The sequence below is a fragment of the Dermacentor silvarum genome, chromosome 8 (assembly GCF_013339745.2).
Source record: "Dermacentor silvarum isolate Dsil-2018 chromosome 8, BIME_Dsil_1.4, whole genome shotgun sequence".
Taxonomy (NCBI): domain Eukaryota; kingdom Metazoa; phylum Arthropoda; class Arachnida; order Ixodida; family Ixodidae; genus Dermacentor; species Dermacentor silvarum.
This window is the reverse complement of record NC_051161.1, coordinates 138397885-138422201: the sequence shown is the minus strand read 5'-3', so window position 1 is coordinate 138422201 and position 24317 is coordinate 138397885. Positions and strand designations below refer to the sequence as shown.

General features: G+C 48.3%; 1 protein-coding gene across 1 annotated transcript; it reads right to left on the bottom strand.

Annotated features, from left to right (window-relative positions):
- Positions 1-252: 252 nt before the first annotated feature.
- LOC119462449 (uncharacterized) lies at positions 253-4080 on the bottom strand. The gene is made up of 2 exons (XM_037723796.1): positions 2830-4080; positions 253-339 (listed from the first exon to the last, which is right to left on the bottom strand). The coding sequence occupies exons 1-2, from the start codon at positions 4078-4080 to the stop codon at positions 253-255; spliced, it is 1338 nt and encodes a 445-aa protein (XP_037579724.1).
- Between the last annotated feature and the right edge of the window lie 20237 nt (positions 4081-24317).

The window sequence follows — 24317 nt, the reverse complement described above, 5'->3', positions numbered from 1 at the left end:
TACAGAGCAGTAACTTTCTCTCAGTGGTGAACACCTGAACCGCGTTGCCCTTCAGAGGGAGGATACAAAGGTGGGAGCGCGCAGCGGCCGCAAATGGAGCGTCGTCCACGTATGAAGGAGATGGGGTTATAGGCGACAGGCAAGGCTGGCGTCATCAGCGTACGTCAGGAGAGCACGGAAAATCACCCTGTGTTTTCACTTGCAGGGGTGCAGGATATTTGCCACCGCTGAGCAAGAGACGTTTTGCTCGTGTTAGACATCGCTAGAGCCACTCTTGGCGAAGAGGAAGCTGGACATTCCTGAAGCAGATGTCCCAGCGTCTCCAACGTGCAGCAGTCTCTGCAGAGGGGGGAGGGGTTGCCGCAAAGGAGAAGTTTATGCTCGGCGGGCAAGACGGAGCCGTCGGAGACCAAGGAGGAATGCGCGTTCTCGCCGGGTTTGTCCGTTCTCCGTCGTATGGCGTGGTGGGCGTCCTTCCCCGATGCGGCCGTCCAGGTGGCAGTGCGATCTCCCTCCTGAAGTGATGCCTCGCCAAGTCGAGTGAGCTGACTCGGGGTTACAGCAGGGACGTTGGGTTGTGCGCGCGCTTAGCCAGGTCGTCAACTGCCTCGTTTCCTACGACTCCGGCATCGGACGATACCCACTGGAAGCGCAGGTCGCATCATTGCTGCCTGCAGGCGACGCGTTGTCTAAGCGGCGGAGCTCGTTTTTCGAGGAAAAGCTGGCGAAGCGGTGGGCTCGGTCACATATAATCGCTGCACTGGTGATGTACGGCGGTATTGCGAGGATGTCAGCTGCCACGCGCGGCGTCGCGAGCTCCTCCGCTGTAGTGAAGAGAGAGAGAGAAGAGACTTTATTTGCACCCGTCCACTAGATGACGGGGTAGAGGCTTCAGCCTAAACCCACACTCATCCTCCCTAACCGTCGACCGGGATCCCTTGGGACGCGGCGGCGGTCAGGGCGAGACCGATGACTTGCCGTTGTGCATTTTCTTCTTCGTTGAGTAGCAAGGACTCCCAGGATTCTCTGCATCTATCTGGCTCACCAAAGTTAGGACAGGTCCAAGCCATGTGGACTAAGTCCGCTATACGATTACAATGCGTACACCGAGGGCTATACACCGAGGGATGCCATTTGCTCAACAGTTGTGGGTTCGGAAATACCCCTGTTTGCAGTTTCCTCCACATAACTTCCTCGCTTTTGGTAAGGTTCTTATCCGCTCTCGGGTAAGTCTTACGCCCCAGCTTATAATGGTTAAGAATTTCTTGAAAAGTGCTCAGATCGTCAGCGGTCTGTAGGGGTTCCTCGCTTGGGGGTGTTGTCGAGACAGCGCTGGAATCCCGGAAAGTGAGACCTCGGGCCAGCGCGTGCGCCTTCTCGTTCCCTCGCAAACCCTGATGAGCCGGTGTCCAGATTAGCGAAACCTGCTCCGCCGGGGGCTGTCCGACGGCTAATATGTGTACAGCTGCGGCGGAAATCCTGCCCGCATCAAAATTTCTGATTGCAGATTTGGAATCACTAGCAATAACTCTCACATTCTTTTGAGTCAAAGCCAGCGCAATGGCGACTTCTTCCGCCTCCGTTGCTCCTAAATGTCTGACGCTGCAGCACGAGATAGGGCCTCCGTTTTCGCGTGTAATTACGGCCGCGTATACTTTGCCTTGCTTGTATTCGGCCGCGTCTGTGTATATCACATCCTGCCTGCCTTCCAGCCTTTTCTGCAGCGCCTCAGCTCTGTCCCTTCGCCAGCTCTCGTGATGCACCGGGTGCATATTCTTGGGCAACGGGAGTATTCTCAGCTTGTCCCTGACTCGCGGTGGGACTTTGCCTGTCTGCTTGGAACATGCCTGGGGCTCGAACCCCAGCCGCTCCAGGATCCTTCTACCAGTCTGAGTGCGTAGCACTCTCTGATATTGAGATACTGTCGCCCCTTCAATGAGCTCGTCTAGGGTGTTGGACACGCCTAAACTTAAGATTTTGTTCGTTGATGTGTTCGGGGGAAGACCGAGAGCCGTCTTGATCCCCTTCCTAATAATGATCTCGACCTTGTCTTTCTCTGCTTTGGTGAATTTCAGGTAGGGGGCTACGTATACGACCCTGCTAATTACGAAAGATTGCACTAACCTTAGGATGTTCGCTTCCTTCATTCCCGCGTGTTTGTTTGCTATTCGCTTGAGTAATCGGCACGTCTGGCTGGTACTCGCTTCCAGTCGTTGGATCGTCTCGGCAGTTTTTGCCGTTTGCTTGAATCCGCAAACCCAAGACCCTGATACTGTCGACTGTGCGAATAATGTTACAGTTTACCCTCAGCTCAATGCCGTGCCCCGGGTCCTGTCCCCTTCCCCGTCGCCGCGTCTGTGATGTTAGGAAAAGGACCTCCGACTTCTCCGCCGAGCACCTGAGGCCAATCGGCTCTAGATATTCCTCGATAGCTTTGATTGCCCTCTGCAGCGTCTCTTCGATGTGCCCGTCACTGCCTCTGTTCATCCATAGCGTCAGATCGTTCGCGTATAGCGTATGGTTCAGTCCTTCTATGCTTGCCAGCTTCCCGGGGAGACCCATCATCACGACGTTAAACAACGTGGGCGACAGAACTGATCCCTGCGGCGTACCCTTGCTTCCCAGTTTAATACCTTCCAATGACTGCCCTCCCAAGCTGATCGTTGCCGTTCTATTCGTAAGAAAATCCTTTACATAATTGTAAGTCTTCATGCCCACATTGAGAGCTCCGAGACTCTCCAATATGGCCGAATGCTTCACATTATCGAATGCTTTAGAAACATCTAATCCTACGACTACCCTGGTGTCTACTGTTTTGTTGTCTATCACCTGTTCTTTGAGCTGGAGCATGATGTCGCATGCCGATAGATGAGACCTAAAACCAATCATGGTGTCGGGGTACAGTCCCTGATCTTCCAGAAACCTATTCAGCCTGCTCTGAATAACATGTTCCATTAATTTGCCCACGCACGAAGTAAGTGAAATGGGCCTTAGATGTTCAAAACTAGGTTTCTTTCCCGGCTTTGGAATGAAGACGAGGTTGGCATCCTTCCACGCCGGCGGAAGCTGCCCTCTGTCCCAACAGTCCTGCATGTACGCTGTCAGATTTCTGACCGACACATCGTCCAGATTTCTGAGCATCTTATTATTTATCCTATCCGGCCCTGCAGCCGTCTTAGTCCTCAGACGGTTTATGTCGGCCCTGACCTCACCTACCGTGATCGGGCTGTCAAGATCTGGGTTCCCTAAACCCGAATACTCGGGCAGGGACCCAGACCCCACACAGCTGAGATATCTATCCCTGACCTCAGCGATGAGCTCATCGGTCGTTCCTTCATATTTGTAAACGAGCTTTTGTAGCTGCTCCCTAGCCTCTAGCTTGGATTTGTCCGGGTCTAGCAAGTGCCGCAGCAGATGCCAGGTCCTTGCACTACCAATTTTGTGGTCCATTTGCTCACAAATGCTGCTCCAGTTCTGCTTGGTGAGGGTCAAAGCGTATTCTTCTATCTCCTTATTCAACGCAGCCAACTGCCTGCGGAGATTTCTATCGCCTCTTTTCTGCTCGAGCCTCAAGTTGAGCTCGTGCTTTTTGCGCCACAGGTTTATCATGTGTCTGTCAACCCGTTCCTGGTTCTCATCCACCTCGATTTCCTCAGTTGCATCGTGGACCGATTGAATAACTCCCCTGCTCCATTCATCTATGTCTTCTATGCCATCCTGGCCGGACCGACTCTCCCTGAAAGCATGCCAATTCACAGTTTCTAGCTTCTTCGTGCGAGCGACTGAAGGACCGTCCTCTATGACTATCTCAATTATTCTGTGGTCGCTACCCAGATTTTCACCCGTGTTGCACCACGTAGCCGAGATCCTGCCTCCAACCAGAGTTAGGTCCGGCGTGGTGTCTTGCGAGACACTGTTACCCTGTCTAGTTGGCCTCAAGGGATCCGTAGTGAAGGAAGCTCGACAGGCCGGGCCACACTTCTTCAAGATGCGAAGGTCCGACGCAACACAGAGAGCGGCTGCGGAGCCGTCCCGCGCAACTGAGCCGTCCGAGTTGTGTCCTCCCTGCCAGGTCGTCATGGATCTTTGTAGCCGCCTCCTGCCCTATCGCGAATCGGGGTGTGCGGTGCTTGGAGCGGACGCCCGGGAGATTGAGGCACAGCCGGAGGGGAGCACGCTAGCTCGGGCGCAGCCAAGCCGGAAGGATGGGGGTTGACTTTAATGCGGTCGAAAAGGTCAAGGACCTTTCCTATGCGTGACTACTGGAGTCCGCGCAAGAGGGACAGGATAGGGCAGGCACCCTATCTTTTCTAGTGAAGGAAGCGAACGCAGATGGCAAAACTGCAGCCTGTTCTTCTGCTGTGCGTTAAAATACAGCTACGTCAGATCGCGTTGATGCAGAAGTAGAACTAGTAGAAGCCCTTCCAGAGTTTACCGGTGTCTCTAAAGCGTGGCAGTTGCACGTCGCGTCAACTCGTCGTGGAAGCAAAAACCTCAGCAAGAAAGGAGGCGACAACTAGGGTCTGTTGCACCATGCCACTGGTATGGTTCTTGTGAAGGCGTTCATTTTCCTCGTGCAGTTGAGAAACTTCTTCGCTCAAGAACGAGCCTCCCTCTAGCACGTCGAGGAGGAGGCGGCTGATACCGGTCATGTCGCCGCCGAGGTCACCCAGTAAGGCACAAGAGGAAATATGAGAATCGCTTTGGAACTGGAAATCCGCGCGCAGGAAGCGCAGCTTCATCGACATCGCAGAAACTTTATAACATTATTTACGATGTTGGTGTTCTTGCATGAAAAGCTGCTTAGGGCACATTTATTAATTTATTCCGACTCCGGCGGATGTGCTTATCGCTTTTTCCTGAGTGTGTGTGTGTGTGTGTGTGTGTTTCTATAGTGCTCATGTTTTCAAAATGTATATTCTCCTTACTTTAAGTCATGATTATTTCTAATAATTCTTTGTATTGGCCACCTGCTATGCACTAGACTGAGAATGGGAGTATTGCACACAAAAAAAAACAAAAAAACTGGCGAATATTAGTACGGAGCTCTGCTCACAAGGTAAAAACTATTTTAGAAATAAGGAGAATGATTCTTGCTTTTAAGAAAAAGCATTCATGTTGAATCGAAACATAAAAGACATGTTCATGCCTAAGATACCTCTAACACGAACGTCAGTATCTTAGTAGACTCGGCGAAATGTGATGTTACAGAAAGATATATAAGTTTAAATGTCAAATGAAAGGGTCGCCTTTGTTTTATAGCAGGCATCTTCTAAGCCGTAAATATTTATTCCCTGTTTGAAGGATTACAAACGTCCTTGTTGTAGAGCAGAAACGATACTCCACAAGCGTTCTTGAAAGCATCTTTGCAGGATTGGGCAACCGAGTCAACGTACTCGATTTCGACCCAAAGCATGTAATCTGAAAAAAGAAGCCATAGAAACCATGCATTCATCAAAAATACCGTTTACTCTAATCATTGTACGATAAAGAATGTGCATAACACGGATTGTGCATGTTCTATATCGTGCATCTATGACAGCATAGTTAACAAAAATGATAAGGTCATGGTGGAAAGCAAAAATTACATAGAAAATTTTAAAAAAATGCAAAGGAAGCTGGAATAAAGAAAATAGGGCTGCGAGCCCTATTGAGTCAAGTTAAGCAGCACAGCCTGTGCTGTAACAAAGTTTTAGTTACAAAACTTGGCCCCTGTATGTTTCACTTTGCAAAAAATTTTCAGTGTCACCCATTGTGCAAATAAAATTAAGCGCGCATACCATAGCGGCTTGGGGAAACATTAGAACACAGTAACTTAATGCCGACTGAAAATACAGCCAGCTTGATGTGTCTGATTTCTACTGCGCCTATATATCATTTCCTAGCAGGCGCCTGTTTGCTGTCTCGATAAGAGGGTTTACTGTGTAAGAAACTGTGCCACATGTCATTAAAGCAAAGGAATCACTTGGTCATTATAAACAGCGGCATTCATATGTATCTGTCATGAAGGCTCTTTCTCCAAACTATAACCTTATAATATTACTGACCACTGATAGAGATAGCAAAGTGCTCTGATTTTTAACCCCGCAGCTTGCCAACCGTATCAACATGCATTTTACACTGATAATGCATTCAATTATAGACTACGTTCTTGTACACGAGCAATCTTGCTTCCTTAAAAATTGCGGTCTCGAACGGCATGAAAGGCAATTATTAGCATAATGTTTTACGAATATTTAGATTGCTATTAGATTACGATATCGAGGAACCATCTTGCACAGCAGGAGACAACCTTCGGAAGGGTGTCTTCAAACGAGAGTGCTACCCCTTCATGTTTATCATGGAACACCTCTCGTCGCGTTGAATCGCTGCCCATCCGAAGATATATGCGATAATGGACATTGCAATTCGGTACCCTGTGACCACATTAAGAACTCCCGTTCCAGCGGTCTCCACTTGGCACCAGCGAGAATTTTTTTAAAAGTTTCATTAAAACATGAACGGTTACTTTGATTCACCTGTATGACATTTGGGGTTTATTAGGTCTCTAGCGACATGTTCCTAGTGCCTTCGGTAAGGCTATCAGTTCTCCTATGAATGCTTAGGGAATTCGAACTTTCGAACATCTGAAATGATTCCTGGCAAGATAGAACCGGCAGATGATGATGATGAATAAACATTTATTAGGCCCAAAATATATTGGTGGTGCCCACAGGTACCAGACGGGGTGGTTCCCTAGTTACGGGACCCATATGTTCCCAGCAGCTCCTGGTCCACATGCATAAATTCTATCTTGTCTGTTCCAGTCGGGTATTTGTAATGCGCTTATGAGCCAACAACTTATGCTAACACGTCACCCTGTTATCAAAGTTGAATGCGTTCAATTTTATACAAGCGTTCTCGCATTTCCTACTGAGAGTAAGTGGTCGAGCCACAGACGGAACAAGGATGCCGGAATGTCTTACGTTTTGTGTTGTCGAAAGGAATTATGCCGACAAAACAGGTCTTGTTGTCATTGTAGGGAGTCACAACAAGATGCGGATTGCTGATATCTGAAAGAGCATGAAAGAGGCGGCATTGCTGTATATAGCTGGAATCAATTGTTTATGTTTGACGTTCAAGCATTGGGAATGTGCTATTCATCGGCTTATCTGTTTACAGCCATTTTACAAGAACATGTATTTAGAAAGCGAGAGAGCTTTTACCTAGAGCTAAATCAAATTGTGTTATTGAAATGCATGTGAAACGGTGAAATGCTCTTGCAGAACAACCGGTCGATTAGTATGAATAAATTGTCTGCATTTAAAGAAAAAGATAAAATGTTCTTGCTCCTGAAATAAACATGATTACTTAGGGCATGAGACAAGTCACAAAATTTGCATAAGCAAGTTTAAATAAAGAAACACACAAACATTAAAGCGGAATTTTTAAAACTCCTTAAGGTAGCACCACAAAACACAAGTGGTAGTTATTGTGAATTGTGGCGAATCGCTCGGTAACTGACGAATGACGAATCCCTCGGGTAACTTAAGAACCGCTTCATTCGGTGATACCACCACCGTTTATATATAAAACGAGTCCTATAACGTACGCGCAAAATTACATCTGAAAAGCAACATACACAAACAAATAACACACACGTGATCTGTCAAAATCTCGCCAGATCGGCTGCCGAAAAAAAATCAGAGCCCTACCACTACTGTAAAGATGGAAGCCAGCGAAGCTGTGACTATGGCTAGTCTGCTGTAGTGAATATTGCTATAGTTAATTTATATATTATATTATATTATTATATATATTGAGCGTCTTCGGCATGTTCGTTAAAGCGAAAGCACACCGGTGTCTTGTTTTCGCCCGGCGCGATGGCCAAGTAGGGTTTTGCTGCGCCATGTCCACCCCATCGTCATAGACTAGCGTATGAGCCACAGTGTTCATAGCCGCGACACACTGCACGGCAGCGTCAGGATCCTGTACACATCTCCAACGCAGGTATTTTTTCTTGCCTTTCTTCTTTCTTACTTTCTCTCCTGCATTATTTCTTCCCTTCCTTCCTTCCTCCTTTCTTCTCCCTGGCTCACAACCCGCATATCGAATGCGGGTATGCGCCAGACGTGATTTTATTATGGTTAATCGTGACGTTACTGACGAGCATATGATGTTATTGATGTCGTGACCTATCAATCATGTTACTCATCCGTTCTTACACCTGTGCTAAGGCACAACTGGCGAGAAACCGCCATGCACATGGAGCCAAAATACTGATGATGATGATTTTTATACACGTGGACGCGAGATCCTGGAACCTATCCCTTAACAGCTACGCTGTAACAACGGCTTGCCTACTGATAGTAGAAAATTTTAACATACTCTCACGAATGCCTAAGATAAAACATACCTTCCCTCAGGACAATGGAAGAGTAACTTAGACTTTCGTACCCTGACCGACGAATGTGCCAAAGTTTCGATAGTATACATCGCGCATTTTACTGCTCCAAAATAAAATATACTGGTTGAAATAATGCCCAGGACTTCAAGTGTCATTGATTACCTGGTTTTGAATGGTTTGAGAGCTCTGTTACTGACAAGTAAGCTTATTTTGCTGCCCTGCCCAAAAATGTCGCCCCGAATAAAGCTGCATCGTATAGAAATTTCAGCATCATCTATGTGAAATAGTCTAATACTAAACAAGAGATGCTGTCCTCGGTTGGTGTAAATGATCCCCATAATACCCAGCGTATCATTTTTGATACGCTCAATTGATGGTGAGTAACTCTTATTTAAGTGCTGGAAACACAATGTGAGCCCATACTACGATTTTCGATACGCTCGAGGGAGTTTTCTGTTGGGTATAGTTGCGGAAATTACTAATTAAGTATTTATGGCACTACATTTTTTACTCAGTTATCATTTCGCAGATTTTTCGCACAAATACCCTCTCCAAAGGCAGCAAAAGTCCGAGGGCATCTAAGCACTTCTTATGGGTTGTGAATGCGACACAAACAAATTCAGTCTTACTAACTCATTGTCTCGTACACCTGTTACACCTGCTGAAGTTGTGCAACTACTGTTTAACGTAAAAAGCAACGTCTCTGCTGGGTAAGATGATGTGAAACCAGTACCAATGAAATATATTGCGGCTATAATAGCACCTGTCATTGTTCACATCATAAACCGAATGTTTGAAAGCGGTATATTTCCTGATTGTCTATAAATAGCACGTGTATGCCCTATTTACAAAGTAGATGACAAACATTTAATTATAAATTGTCGGCCGATATCTGTTTTACTTGTTCCATAAAAGGTGTTCGATAGCACCCTGAGTGCTACACTACAAAGATTTTGCAGTAAAAATCAGGGGCGTAGCCAGAAAGTTTTTTCGGGGGGGGGGGGGGGGGGTTCATCGGCCCGACCTGGGGGGGGGGGGGGGCAGACGTCTGCTTTCCTCTACGTGACGTGATCGATAATAAATATCGGTAGTTTAAGCAAACTCTATGCATCGATTTTCATACTGTTTATCTTCATGGGGTAATACATATGCCATTCATCTCAAACCAGTTGGACGTCTTCAAAATCAGGCAATAAAATTAATGACTTTTAGCTCATTCCGTTGCCATTCTTTACCTATCTATCAACATCTTCGCATTTTACCCATTCAACAGCTGTTCTATCACAAGTTGTCACTCATTACATTTCGCCTCTTTCGTCATGAAATATCATTAGACAGCCTTCCTTTTGATAACCTCATGAACAAAAATAATACTAGGTTTTCAGAACGCAATAATCTTCTGTTACCTAAAATCAGATCCAACTATGGAAAATTTACACTTCGCTTCTATGGTATTTCACTTTGGAATCGCATCCCTGCTAATATTAAGTCATCTCTTTCATTGCAATTTTTTAAACACAATATGAAAAGAATACTGTTAGCAGAACCATCTTTTCATTTGTCATAAATACATATTTCGTTACATTACTTCTATTACTGTATCATTAGGCTTCATATTTTTGTAAAAGAATTTGTATTTGGATTGTTCATTGATATGTAGAGAGCGAAATTTTTAGTTACGCATTACTAGATAGATATTCCTGCCTTTGATTATTGATTGTGATATTATTGTATAGCGCTGTTTTAATACCTATCTAATTGTTTTCTATTTATTATACATTGTTCCCTATGAATTGTATTTCTGACGCGTTTTTTCCCTTTTTTGTTTTGTTTGTTTGTTCGCCCTCTTCTTGCTGTTCTAATACTCTTATGTATCCACTAATGATAGGAGGTCCCCCTGGCAGTTTCTTACTCTGGGACCTCCTGATACCGTATATAATATGTAAGCCCTTTTTCTTTGTACATGCAATAAACAACAATAAACAATGTATATCAAAGACATGGGACCCCCCCTTGCGTGTGTGTGTGCTTGTGAAGAAATTAAGTAAAAAGTAATGTAAGCTCAGTAAAATACAGTAAGTACGACAGGTACAGTGGGCGTTTGGAGCAACCGTCTCTCATCGCGCCACTCAATGGACCAGTCTTCGAAAACGCATCATTTAGACGAACCGCCCGATCGGAGAAGACATCATTAATTGTTAATCTCCGTTAAGCGTAGATGGCGTCGTCCTCGTCGGGGCGAAGTTCGTTTCACAGGTCAAGGACGGCTATACATGTGAAAACGCACGTGTTACCAGGCTATACCTACTCCCATAGCAATAGCTTGTTCGCTGCGTCTTTGCGCTAGAAAACTTCAATACGCGCAAAAACGAGTAATGCTTTTTTTTTACGAAGCTTTCGTCGCCTTGCATTTTCTGCGGCAAGTGCATGGGCCGCTGTGTCTTCCGCTGTGTGCGAGCGTGCAGCCGTCATTTGCCTTTACGTCAACAGATTCAGAATTGTACAGAATATTTCACCGCACTGCATAGTTATGGCATGTGTACGCATTTTAAGTAGTGCGTGCAAGTCATTTCTGCTTCATTTAGGCCGGTGCAAACAGGAAGCGGCCTTGTACCTCACAGAATCTCGACTGATTGGTGTACTAGTGATGCAGGAATGAACTCCGGTCTTGTTCAGTGCATAGTGCACATAATCAATTTCTCAGGACGCGTGAACTCCGACGAGAACTGTCAGCGCCTGTAACAAGAGTTTACTTACGCTGTACTGCGCACAGCAGTAATCCATGCTTGTCGGCTGTCTGTTTCGTGCATTCTGTTGCGAGTCGGTGGAATTTCACTGCTGGCATCAGCCCTTTCGTGTGTACATTGCTGGTTTGGGATTCCACAACACAACAGCAACTACCAGCCTTTCGTAATTGCTGGTTTGGGATTCAACAACACAACAGTAACTACCAGCATTCCGTAGGGGCGCAATCGCAAACGAGAGACGTTTTGCGCTGCAGACTATGGCTACGTTCACACTTGGGAAGCGGTAAGCGGGTGGAGAGGCCAAAGCGGCCGGAAAATGTTTTCCGCGCATGTCCAAGTTCACATTTGTTTTGCTACCACCGCAGCCGCCGCTGCCGCTTTCGTCCACATCCATCTAGTCTGCGTACGTTTGTCGGCGTGGTGGCGCTCATTATCGCATTATTTCGAGCGGTATGTTCATTCACTGACCCACCCGTCATCAAAAGTGATCATCTTGCGCAATTTCGCGTGTCATCTGCGACCTTCGGTAAGTTCCTCGTTGGCGTTCCGTAATTCTCCTCACACGGGCGCGGTAGTGCTGTGTCACAGGTTGCTGCCTAGGCGTGATTATATTTCTTTAATAGCTTTTATTTACAAGTTGTAATAACATTTCATCATATCGTATTATTTTCGGCGCCTCCAGGACACGAAAGCGGCAACGGGAACACCAAAGCTAAAACCCGGGCTGGCCCTTGTGTTGAGGCTCGCCGAAGCCTGCGCGTCCTACGAGAGACCTACGCTCCCAATCTCTCGTCGCGACGAGAAAAGCACCCCGCGACTTCTGCAACGTACCGTGCACGTTCGAGGAGAATTATGGACCGCCAACGAGGAATCTGCCTAAGTATTGTCTGTCATGGAAGTGGAAGAAGAAATGGCTTTTATACTTCTACCTACTTGTTTTCTAGAAATGGACAATGAATAAACGGAAGACAGGAAAACCTCGGAAACGGCAGTGGTGGGTTCGCCTGGCTTTGCAAAAGTGTAAGAAGTTGGGTCACGCCAAGGCTTCGTTGCCGCACCTCCTGTCGCGCGACGTTGAATTCTATCGCGACTATTGCTGACAGTACGTTTTAGTACTTCTCTTGTCGTAGAGCAAGGGGTGGTTCTTGATCGCGTCGATCAGCATTGCAGCCTCCAATTTTGGTGCCATGTTCAATGTTAAGACCGGAAGTTTACATGCTAGTGTAGCTTCCGGTCTAGCAGAACGACTTTCCGCCACGTACGTTTCCGCTTCGCCATGGCGAAAAAATTGGTCCGAGACCAATTTGGCTCGCCGCCTGTTTTTCTGACTCTTTTGCCGCCTAGGCGGGCGGATTTTTGCAAGATTTTGCCGCTTCCGCCAGCTTCGAGACCAAGTTCCTACGCGAACGCGGCCTAACCGGCACCTGAAGGGAAGCGGCGGAAATGTATACCGGAAATTTCGACCACCTGGGGACTTTAACGTGCACCTAAATCTAAGTAAACGGGCCTCGAGCACTTTTGCCTCCATCTAAAATGCAGCTGCCGCATTTGTTGCTTCATTTGTTGCGCATTTGTTGCGCATTTGTTGTTTCAGAATGCGGCCGCCACATTCGCGCCCAAAACCTCACAGAGTGTCAAGGCCTTGACAAACACCGTGAGTTTTTTTTTTTCCATATGCAGACATGATTCGCTGTAAATTACCAACCCAAACGGAAGCGCCCAGGAATGAAAGTGCGAAAGTAGCACCGGTTTCTTGAAATATGTCAGCGCGAAGCGACGAGAGCAAAGGGTGGGTTAGTGGGGGGGGGGGGGGGGGGTGCAAAAAATTTCGGGGGGGGGGGGGTTTGAACCACCCCAACCCCCCCCTTGGCTACGCCACTGGTAAAAATAATGTAATCAGTCACATGCAGTATGTTTTTAAAAAACTAAATCTTGTGAAGCAGCTCTCTTTAATAACAAACATAAAATACTACCAAATGTTTAAAATAGAATGTATACATTAGGTTTATTTGTAGACCTTATGAAAGCCTTGATTCATTATGCCACAGTTTATTAATTAGTAAATTGGCACAGTACGGTGTACGAGGTATCATACTGGAAATTTTACGACATTGCTTAACCAATCGTTATCAATCATCATCATCATCATCAGCCTATATTTTATGTCCACTGCAGGACGAAGGCATCTTCCTGCGATCTCCAATTACCCCTGTCTTGCGCTGGCGTATTCCAACTTGCGCCTGCAAATTTCATAACTTCATAATCCCATCTTGTTTTCTGCCGACCTCGACTGCGCTTCCCTTCTCTTGGTATCCATTCTGTAACCATAATGGTCCACCGGTTATCCATCCTACGCATCACATGGCCTGCCCAGCTCCATTTCTTCCGCTTAATGTCGACTAGAATATCGGATATCCCCGTTTGTTCTCTGACCCACACCGCTCTCTTCCTTTCTCTTAACGTTAGTCCTAAGATTTTTCGTTCCATCGCTCTTTGTGCGGTCCTTAACTTGTTCTTACCCGCCGCGGTTGCTCAGTGGCTATGGTGTTGGGCTGCAGAGCACGAGGTCGCGGGATCGAATCCCGGCCACGGCGGCCGCATTTCGATGGGGGCGAAATGCGAAAACACCCGTGTACTTAGATTTAGGTGCACGTTAAAGAACCCCAGGTGGTCCAAATTTCCGGAGTCCCCCACTACGGCGTGCCTCATAATCAGAACTGGTTTTGGCACGTAAAACCCCATAATTTATTTACTTGTTCTCAAGCTTCCTTGTTAACCTCCATGTTTCTGACCCATACGTTATCACCGGTAGAATGCAATGATTGTACACTTTTCTTTTCAACGACAGTGGTAAGCTCCCAGTCAGTATTTGGCAGTGCCTGCCGTATGAACTCCAACCCAATTTTATTCTTCTGTAAATTTATTTCTCGTGATCAGGGTCCCCTGTGAGTAATTGACCTAGATGAATGTACTCCTTTACAGACTCTAGAGGTTGACTGGCGATCCTGAATTCATGTGCCCTTGCCAGGCTATTGAACATTATCTTTGTCTTCTGAATATTCATCTTCAACCCAATTCTTACACTTTCTCGATTAAGGTCCTCAATCATTTGCTGTAATTCGTCTCCATTGTTGATGAATAGGACAATGTCATCTGCAAACCGAAGGTTGCTGAGATATTCGCCCTTGATCCTCACTCCTAAGCCTTCCCAGTCTAAGAGCTTGAGTATACTTCTTCTAAGCATGCAGTGAATAGCATTGGAGAGATTGTGTCTCCTTGCCTGACCCCTTTCTTGATAGGTAATTTTCTACTTTTCTTGTGGAGAACCAAGGTAGCTGTGGAATCCTTGTAGATGTTTGCTGGGATATTCATGTATGCCTCCTGTACTGCTTGATTACACAATGCCTCTATGACTGCTGGTGTCTCTACTGAATCAAATGTCTTTTCATAATCTATGAAAGCCATATAGAGAGGTTGATTGTACTGCGCAGATTTTTCGATTACCTGATTGATGACATGGATATGATCCATCGTAGAATATCCCTTCCTGAAGCCAGCTGTTCTCTTTGTTGGTTGTAAAGTTCCAACACACGGTAAAAGCCTTCAAGACTTTAATTATACTAGTCAGCTGCCATTACGGTGCTCCATGTCTTCGTTCTCTTCTTCTTCCACATCTTTGTCCTCTTCGCTGTCTGTTCCTCTAGGATCACTACATCCTCCCGGGCTTCCATTATCATCTCTCCTGGGATGATATTGAAGAACATTAGCAATCGACGCCTCTTCTGTGTTTCCTCGGGGTCCTTGATAATACACGGTCTTGAGAATCCCTTGGTGCTTCACTGTTTTCAATACTGAATATGGGCCTATAAAGGGGCACTTTGAATCCAAGCCCTTTCGAACCAGCACCATGCCTCCGGGTTCAATATCGGGTATCGTGGACTGGTGACGTTTGTCGAAGTTCTTTTTCATAGTTTTACGATACTTTTCTTTCTGGTTCAAATCCAGTTGCTTTTCGCAAAGTGTTATTTTGTCAACTATATCAAGTTCTTTGTCCGCAGGTAACCAACAGGGTTTTTGGAAAGCGGCGAAATAAGGGCTACATCCCAATGCTGCAGTGTGAGATCGGTTATGGTGACGAACAGCTGCTTCCAGAGCGCACTTCCACCCGCCTTTGAAGTTGGGGTATAAAGATAGGAATGTCTTTAAGTCCCGAATCACCCTTTCTGCAAGAGAATTCGCTTCTGGGTCATAAGGTGCTGGAAAACGCAGCTCGACGCCTCTTGCTTCAGCCCAACGGCGAAGTTTTTCGCTTCGGAATGCCGGTCCGTTGTCCGCAACGATCACCTTAACATTGGAGAACATATCCCTCTCTAGAAAAGAAGTTACACAGTTTGCATCTTCTCTGCCGGCTTTAGCAGCCACGAACCGCGTACACTCGTCCACTGCAACGAGGAATGCTTGCGTCTTTTTGACCCCCTCGCCCTTCTTTTTGAGTTCAGCAAAATCGAGATGTAGTATTTCGAAGGGCACATTCGAGTATTCTGGAGTGACCATTTTGTTTCCACGTGGTCTGAACTTAGCTTTGCAAAGTTGGCAGTTGTGGCACGTCTTTATGTAGTTAGCGACATCTGTCTTCATGTCTTTCCAAGTGAATCTTTGCGTTAGCTTTCTGTATGTTTTAGTGAATCCATCATGGGCTCCCGACTCCGGACTGTCGTGGTACAGTCGCAGTATGGTCGGTATCGCTGTTTCGGGCACCTCTAGCTTCCCGTTTTGCATGTTCAGGTCTTGCGTGCCTTGCCACAATTTGCTCATATTCACTTCTTCATGGATAACTTCTCTTGGTACATGAAGTCTAGACAGAGCATCTGCGTCCTGATGCTTCTGTCCTGGGCGATGCGCTACCTCGAAAGTGTACTGCTGAATTTCACTCACCCATGTTGCCACTCTACCTTTTGGCTGAGTGAGTTGCAAAAGGTGAGTCAGGGCTTGATTATCTGTAAACAATTTGAAGCTTCTTCCTTCCAGATAACTTCTAAAATACTTGAGCGCCATAACTACAGCCAATGCTTCCTTTTCCGTTGTGGCATAGTTTGCTTGGGCCTTGGTAAACGTGTAAGAAAAATATCCTATCACTTGCAGTTGTTTCGGAACAGGCTTGTTGGCATGTCTTTGATAAAGAACGGCTCCTGTACCATAATGGGAGGCATCAGTGTACAGTTCAAATGGCAGGTTAAAGTCTGGGAGCGTCAGGACAGGGTCTGAAAAAATAATTTCAACAAGTTCTGCGTAACACCGCTCGCAGTCTTCAGACCACACAAATGGCACCTCTTTTTGGGTAAGGGCAGTGAGACATTTTGTCTTTGTTGCATAATCCTTTATGAAGGCCCGGAAATGCCCAGCAAGGCCTAAAAACACTCGAAGAGAGTGCAGATCAAAGGGCTTGACGAGACTCTTGATGCGCTGGACACTTTCTTCTTTGGTACTTTTTGTCTTCCCATCAAATACCCTGCCAAGAAAAACAACCCTCTGGGAGAAGAATTCACTCTTTCTGACGTTGATCTTAAGCTGTGCCCTGCTCAATGCATCTAGAACCATTGATAGATGACTAATGTGGTCATCTCTTGTTCTTGAATAGACGAGCATGTCGTCGACATACACACTACAAAATTTGCCAATAAATTCTTGGAGAACAGAGTTCATCATTTTCTGGAACCAGGCGCCTGAGTTTTTCCACCCAAATGGCAGCCGGTTATATTCGTAGATGTCGAAAGGTGTAATAAACGCGGTGAACATCTTAGTTTCCTCCTTGAGTGGTACTTGCCAATAGCCTTTACATAGGTCTATCCTGGAAAACCATTGACACCCACCGGTCTCGTCAATTATTTCGTCGATTCGTGGCATCGGGAATGGGAACAAGTCTGTTTGCCGGTTGATAAGCCGGTAATCGGTGCACAAGCGATAAGATCCGTCGTCTTTTGGCACTATGGTAATGGGTGAGGCAAACGGAGAGGTCGAAGGTCTGATGATACCTGAATCCAACATTCCTTGTAGCTCCTGTTTAAGCCATACTTTTTTTTCGTGGCTTAACCCATAGGCTTTCTTCCTCACAACACTTTTGTCTCGAAGATCGAACGGCACTTCGATTGCAGTCGTTGCGGGGGGATAGGTGCCGACACACAAAAGTTCTGGGAATTTCAGCGAAACTTCGTGGGAACTTGTGACTGACCTATCTTGCGTCTGAATGAGGTTGGAATGCTCGGTGGTGATAATGTCGTTCCACAGAATATTCATCTTGAATAGTTTCATGTCAGGCCGGGATAAAAGGAAATCGAAATCCACTCCTGACATGACAAGGCTCCTCACGGTGAGCTCTAGATCTCTGAATTTCACTTTTGCATCCGTCCATTTTTTTAGCTCTCGACAGTTGCCGTCATAGCCTTGAACTTTGACAGCTCTCCCGGCAAATATTTCATCTTTGTCAACTCTTTTCTCATTAATGAGACTGACCGAGGCACCTGTATCAATGACCGCGGGCATCTCGATATTATTCACGATCATTGGGACAAACAAAATGTTCGATTTCACAAGAAATATTGTCTCCTGCGTCTCAGACGTCCTGGCATTCGTGGATTTTCCGAGTATCTTTCCAGCGGAGTCCCCATGACTAGGATTGTGATAACTCCTGTAGGCAGAATAATCTTCTCTTCTGTTCTGTGACCATTCCCTGTTCGATTTATGTTGCATCTCGCGAGGCCGGGACTCGAACGACACATATTTTAAGCAGTAGAGAAGCTCCTCGGAAGTGGACGGTGCTTTAACCTGGACTTGTCGCTGGCAATCTTTTGTCATCCCGTGTATCACTAGTGGCACGACAGAGGAATCTGGAAGCGTGGGATCCGCCAATCGCAGTAGGCGCCTCTTCTCAAAATAATAGTCCAGCAAGTTGCCGTCTCTCTGCTTGTAAAAAATTGCTTGGTCCCACAAGTGGACTGGGTTCATTTGAAATGCCCGAATAAAACTTTTTTTCCACGTGTCCCATGATTCTTTCATATGTTCTGTGACGCGCAGATCATACCACTTTTTAGCGTTGCCACATAGGTACGGGCGCATGTGAAGTATCCGATCGGAGTCACTTAACCAGTGGTTCTGCTCACACGCGTACTGAAAGAAATCCAGCCAGGAAACGGCACTATCCGTGCTACCATCAAACATTTCCGGCTTAACTGTCTCTCGACATGTCGCGCCAGTGGCAAGAATATTCAAAATTGCTTGCTGTTGTTTCATTTGCTGCATTTGCGTTTGCGTTAATTGTGCCATCGCACTCAATATGCCTTGGAGAGGCGGCCGAGCGTTTCGATCTGTGTCGCCTTGAGCGTCACACTTATTTGCGATTTGTTTCCTCATAGATTCAAGTTCCGCGAATTCCATGTCAATTTTCACGGTACCTCTTTCGGTGACGTCGCTGATCGAGGCCTTGGCTTTGTTGGTGATGGTTTCGAGTAGGCCAGGTGTAGTTAGTTCTTCCGGCGCCGCAACGAAGTTCTCACCTTCCAAAGCGTAGCCCGTGACGAGGGGGCGGCCGTCCCGTCTTGTGAGGTAGAATGTCACCCACATCTGGTTGCTGTTGTCGGCTGCGCCAGATGTAAAGTTCCAACACACGGTAAAAGCCTTCAAGACTTTAATTATACTAGTCAGCTGCCATTACGGTGCTCCATGTCTTCGTTCTCTTCTTCTTCCACATCTTTGTCCTCTTCGCTGTCTGTTCCTCTAGGATCACTACATTGGTTAAGTCATGTGTTGCCCTGATTCTGTTGGAAATCATCTTGGTGAATATTTTAAACAATACTGAAAGCAAGCTAATGGGTCTATAATTCTTCAATTCTTTAACGTCTCCCTTCTTATGGATTAGTATAGTGTTGGCGTTCTTCCAGCTCTCTGGTACACTTGAAGTTGTGAGGCATTGCGTATGAAGGGACGCTATCATTATCGATACCTCAGTATAAATAATGATGTTTCATCTTACGCGGAAGTCAAAACAGGTGTTCAACAAGGATCAATACTTGGATCTCTTTTGTTTATAATTTATATTGTTACGACGTGTCACGGCCAGTGATAAGTGAGGGAAGCGGGGGAGGAAAAAAAGGAGGACGACGTTGCTCGTACGATTTCCACGAGCCAGTATATCCCAAGGAGCTACATCTTTGTGCATTGATTATTAAACGCTCCCTTAACTCTCTTCCGAGGCCGTAACAGATTGGTGGAGGTGCTAGGTAACACGAACCAAACGAAGGAAGCTCTACTCCCTGGTCATCGCCGCAGCCGCCGCCTTTCCGGACTTCCATCTTCGCCCATCGAGATGATGTCCCAAATGCATCGAAGCCACCTCCTACGTGTGCCTGGCCGTACTACCGAGTGCCGCCTAACTTCGGCGGGACATGAGGAGAAGAGTGTTGACGAATGGCTGAAGAACTATAAGCGGGTGAGCAGAAGCAGCGGCTGGGACTCGGCAGCACAGCTCAATCATGTTGTATTTTCACTGACGAACACCGCTGTCATGTGGTTTGAAAACCACGAGGGCATGTTCACCACTTGGAATCGTTTTGTTGAGGAAGCACAGAAGTGCTTCGGCGATTCTAACGCGAAGAAGAAGCGAGCGGAGCTGACATTGGCTCAGAGGGCACAGCTTCTAGGGGAGAAATGTAGGACATATAAAGAAGAAATTTTGAAGCTGTGCAAGATAGTGAATCCCAGCATGACTGAAGAGGACAAGGCTGGAGACTTTCTGAACGGGATAGTCGAAGACGTGTACCATTTCTTGATTGGCACAGAAAACCTGAACGCTGTGTCCAACGTGATGCAGCACTGTCGCACATTTGGAACGGTGAAAATGTGACATATAGCTCTGAAATTGGGCCGTCTGTCAAACGTCCCAACAGGGGATAGTGTCGACACTGTGCCGCCTAATGACCTCTCGTCAACAATACACCAGATTGTAAGGGAAGATTTGCTTCGATGTCAGCAAATCTCTCATTGCCCTAGCGCCTTTCAGGACGGCTATGCACGAGAGACCGAACGTGCGCGAATACCGCCGCTCCGGCCCCATGGCAGCCATCAGTTAATGCAGCAGATGTCGATAAATGCCAAGGTACACTGCGATCTGAGTACTCATATCGGACGCCCTCCAATTACGAACGGTGTTTCCGCTCACCTCGTCTCTCTCAATGAAAGTCGGCTGGCTACCGTCCCCATGAAGAGCGATACCGCTGCTCAATGCCTTCTGACAGGACTGGTCACTCCGAGCTGCCGCGGGTGTCTCGACCTCTGCCGGTGTGTTACATTTGCGGTGTCTCGGGTCACATCTCGCGATTTTGCAACAACCCCCCTACATACCAGCGAGAGCCCTTGCTCATGTCTTCCCAGCCTTTCGACCGTCAGTTCTCTACGCCATGACCACCACGCACGCCCACCGGTTTACGCTACCCCTCGCCGGCCTCTGATCAAAGCTTAATGCCGCCACCAGCGCCACAAACTCGACGATCCCCATCGTCTCGGCGACGCAAGCAGTCACCACCACCGGAAAACTAGTCGGCGCGGCCAATGGAGGTGAGGCCGCAAGATACTAGACACTGTCGACAGATATACCCCCGCCAGTGTTTATGCTGAAGAACAAAGTTTATGTACTTGTTCATGGCACTTGTGGATAAAGGCGCGACAATTTCGGCGATGAGCGTTAATTTTACGAACGTTCTTGGACTGAAAGTGATGTTTTGTCTAAGTCGTGGTGTGGCATTCCGTGGTGTGAGCGGTGATGCGTTGTGTCCTGTGGGAGTTTGCACTGAGGACGTGTCTTTGTGCGCAAAGTGTTTCCCACCGAATTCGCGGTTATTGCACGATCTACGCATGACGTTATTTTGGGAATCGATTTTTTTGCGGGAGTGTGGGGAAACTGTTGACTGTAGAAGTGCGCACCTTTCCGTGCATGGTAGTTTCCGAGCTGCGCTATTAGAGAATTCATCCCGTGATGAATGCATCCTTTTGTCTCCGAGGACACGGTCGTTCCTGCATTCTCTGATGTATGCGTTCCAGTAACCTGTTCTAGTAACGACCTTGCCATGTTCGACACCACGCTGGAACGGATTCATGTGACCTGTGTGAAAAAGAACATTTTAGTTCCCCATTTCGTGGTGGCTGTAGTTGAAGCCCGTGCAGGTGTGTGGACAATTAACAGTTAAATGGAGCCTGCAATGTTGCATCGGCGCATGAAACTTGCTGTAATCAAACCCTAATCCTCTAAGACGCTGGTGGCACTTGTTGATGCCACAGGCGGGAATGGACATCTCGGTTCTCAAGGTTCAGAAGATTCACAACTTCTACAAATGATCAGTAAGTCACTCAGCCAAAGCGAACGTCACACACTCCTGGGCGTTCACTCCAAGCACTTGAAGTGTTCGACTTTTTAAAAAGCGGCAAAATGCCTTTAATTTCAGCGTCTCAAACACGTCATCGGATCAACGCCGATTCAGCGCATCCCGTACGGCAGAAACCTTACAGAGTGTCACCATCTGTGTTCAACATCATCAACGAGCAAGTGCAAAACATGCTAGCAAAGGGAGTAATTGAAGAATCGGTGAGTCCCTGGGCCGCTCCCGCCATTCGAAGAACAAGGATAGTACGTGGAGATTCTGCGTTGAGTATCTCCGACTGAGTTCCGTAACCAAGGAAGACGTCTATCCCCTGCACCGTATTGATGACGCCATTGAATGCCTGCATTCCGCTTCCTACTTTTCTTCCGTGGATCTGAGAGCCCGTTATTGGCAAATCTGGATTCACCCAGATGACAAGGAAAAAACGGCATTCGTTACGCCTGGTGGGCTGTACGAATTCAACGTCATGCCGTTCGGATTTTGCAATGCACCGGCTACATTCGAAAGGTTCATGGACACTATTCTGCGCGGTTTAAAATGACACATTTGTATGTGCTACCTTGATGATGTCGCAATTTTTGGACGCACATTTAGGAGCACCACGCTCGTCTCAATATTGTACTCGAGTGTATCGAAAAGGCTGGTCTTGAGCTGAATTTTAAAAAAATTCCATTTTGGCGAGCACCAAACAGTGATGTTAGGACATCTCGTCGATAAAGATGGAATTAGACCCGACCTACAGAATACTGCAGCCGTTGAATCATGTGAGCAACCTCAATCTGTCAAACAAGTTCGTAGCTTCGTAGGGCTCTGCTCATATTTCCGGCGGTTCATACCCGGTTTCGCGGAAGTCGCTCAACCCCTAACGAATCTTCTGCGTAAGAACACTGCGTTTAAGTGGACTCCTGAGTGTGAAGCCGCTTTTCGCCAGCTGAAGTTTTATTGCGATAGCAATTATATGGACACTCAAAAGCAGATTTCTGCCGTCGGCGTCGCCGTCGCCATGAGGTTCCGTATGACGTCATTTGGAGATGAAATCGTCGCCGCGATAGATAAGTGGTTCTTGAGGGAAAGGGAAAGGTTGGCGCTATCTTCTGCAGCCCTTGAGGGAGCACGGCTCAGCGCCAACGGGGAGGGGTAAGTGGGAGCGAAAGAAGGGATAGAGTGGAGTCGCCATGGCTGGGCGAAGCAAAACCGGCAGGCATAGGCGGCACGTATCAGGCCGAGATGGAAGGCCTTGGTGTGCTGCAGAGTCTGCAGGGGTGTTGTGCCAGGCCGGTCAGGCCCGGGGTGGGGTGGGAGGCCGTGAGGCCTTCCCGCTTGTAGAAATGTCCTTAGAGGCGTGCGGAGAGCCCTGACGAGTCAAGGAACTCCACGACGCCTCGAAGTGCAGAAAGGTGGTGTCGGCCGGGGAAGAGGAGATCTTCCTCCTTGCCAGAGGGGAGGCCCAGGCGGCGGAACTCCTGCAGGAGTGGGCCCCGCTGCTGGAGGTACGCCGGGCAGGCCAGCAGGAGATGTTCGATCGTCTCCGGCTCCCCGCAGGAGCTGCAGGCCGGGGACGTCGCTCGTCCCAGTCGGTAGCTGCGTGCTGCCGTCCAGCTGCAGCCGATGCGGAGCCGGAGAAGGAGCGAAGGTCTCCCTGCGAGCCAGGCCTCGCTGGGGGAGTGGTCGTGGGGGGCATCCCAGTGCCACCCGTTTGTCTGGGTGGTGGGTCGCCAGGTGTCGCCGCAGCCTCAGTCCAGTGAAGTCGCCCTCCGTCACGGCCCGACTGAGGGGCACAGTGGTGTGGTGGGCGTCCTTCGCCAGGGTGTCGGCTGCCTCGTTGCCCGGGATCCCTACGTGGGCGGGGATCCAGTGCAGGGACACCGGGTGGCCTGCGTCCTGCAGCGCTGTCAGCCGGGTAGACAGCAGTGCGACTCCAAGGCTGGCGCTTTCTGGCCTCTGCAGGCCGAGGAGGGCTGCCTTGGAGTCGCAGAGGATGGCCGCTGGTACCCCAGGAAGCTCCTCGGAGAGTAGGTCGACGGCCAGGTGGAGGCCTGCCACCTCCGCTGCAGTCGAGCTGGCGTGTCTGGGCAGTCGACACTGCCTGCTCTTCTGCAGGGCTGGTGCCGTGCAGGCCGCCGTGGCAGAGCCGGTGTCCGGTACCACCGAACCGTCGACGTACACCAGGAGGTGGTCTCCGAGGGTCTCGTCCAGGAGGCAGGCGGCCGTCTGCTGCAGGGCGCAAGCGGGCGAGCGCCTCTTCGAAATCCCGGGCAGCTCCGTGGCGATGGGGACAGGAGGCCTCTGCGGTGGGGGCAGCTGTACCGCATTCGGCGGTGGGTTGCCAACCACCTCCTCGTAGAGGCGGCACAGCTGACCCATCCTTGAGGAAGGCCGGGACTGGAGGCGACGCAGCAGGCCTCTGCCATCAGGAGCATGGTGGAGGCGGTCGACGTGCCTCAGCCCCTGCTGCAGGAAGAGGAGCGACAGGGGCCATGCTCCAGCCTCCGCAAGGGTAGCGGCAATCTGGGAGCTCCGGGGGACGCCCAGGCAGAGTCGGATGGCCGCCCGGTGCTGCAGCTCCAACTTTTCGAGGCGGCGTGGCGGCAGCGCCACCAGCGGGAGGGCGTACCGCAGGCGTGATGTGGCCGCCGCCTCGTAGAGCCGCAGGGCCCACTTCACCGAGCAGCCCTCTCCATGAGCAAGGAGCTGCGACACGGCCTTGCGGACTCTAATGGTCTGGGTCTGCATGGCCCCGACTGCCGGTCTCCAGGT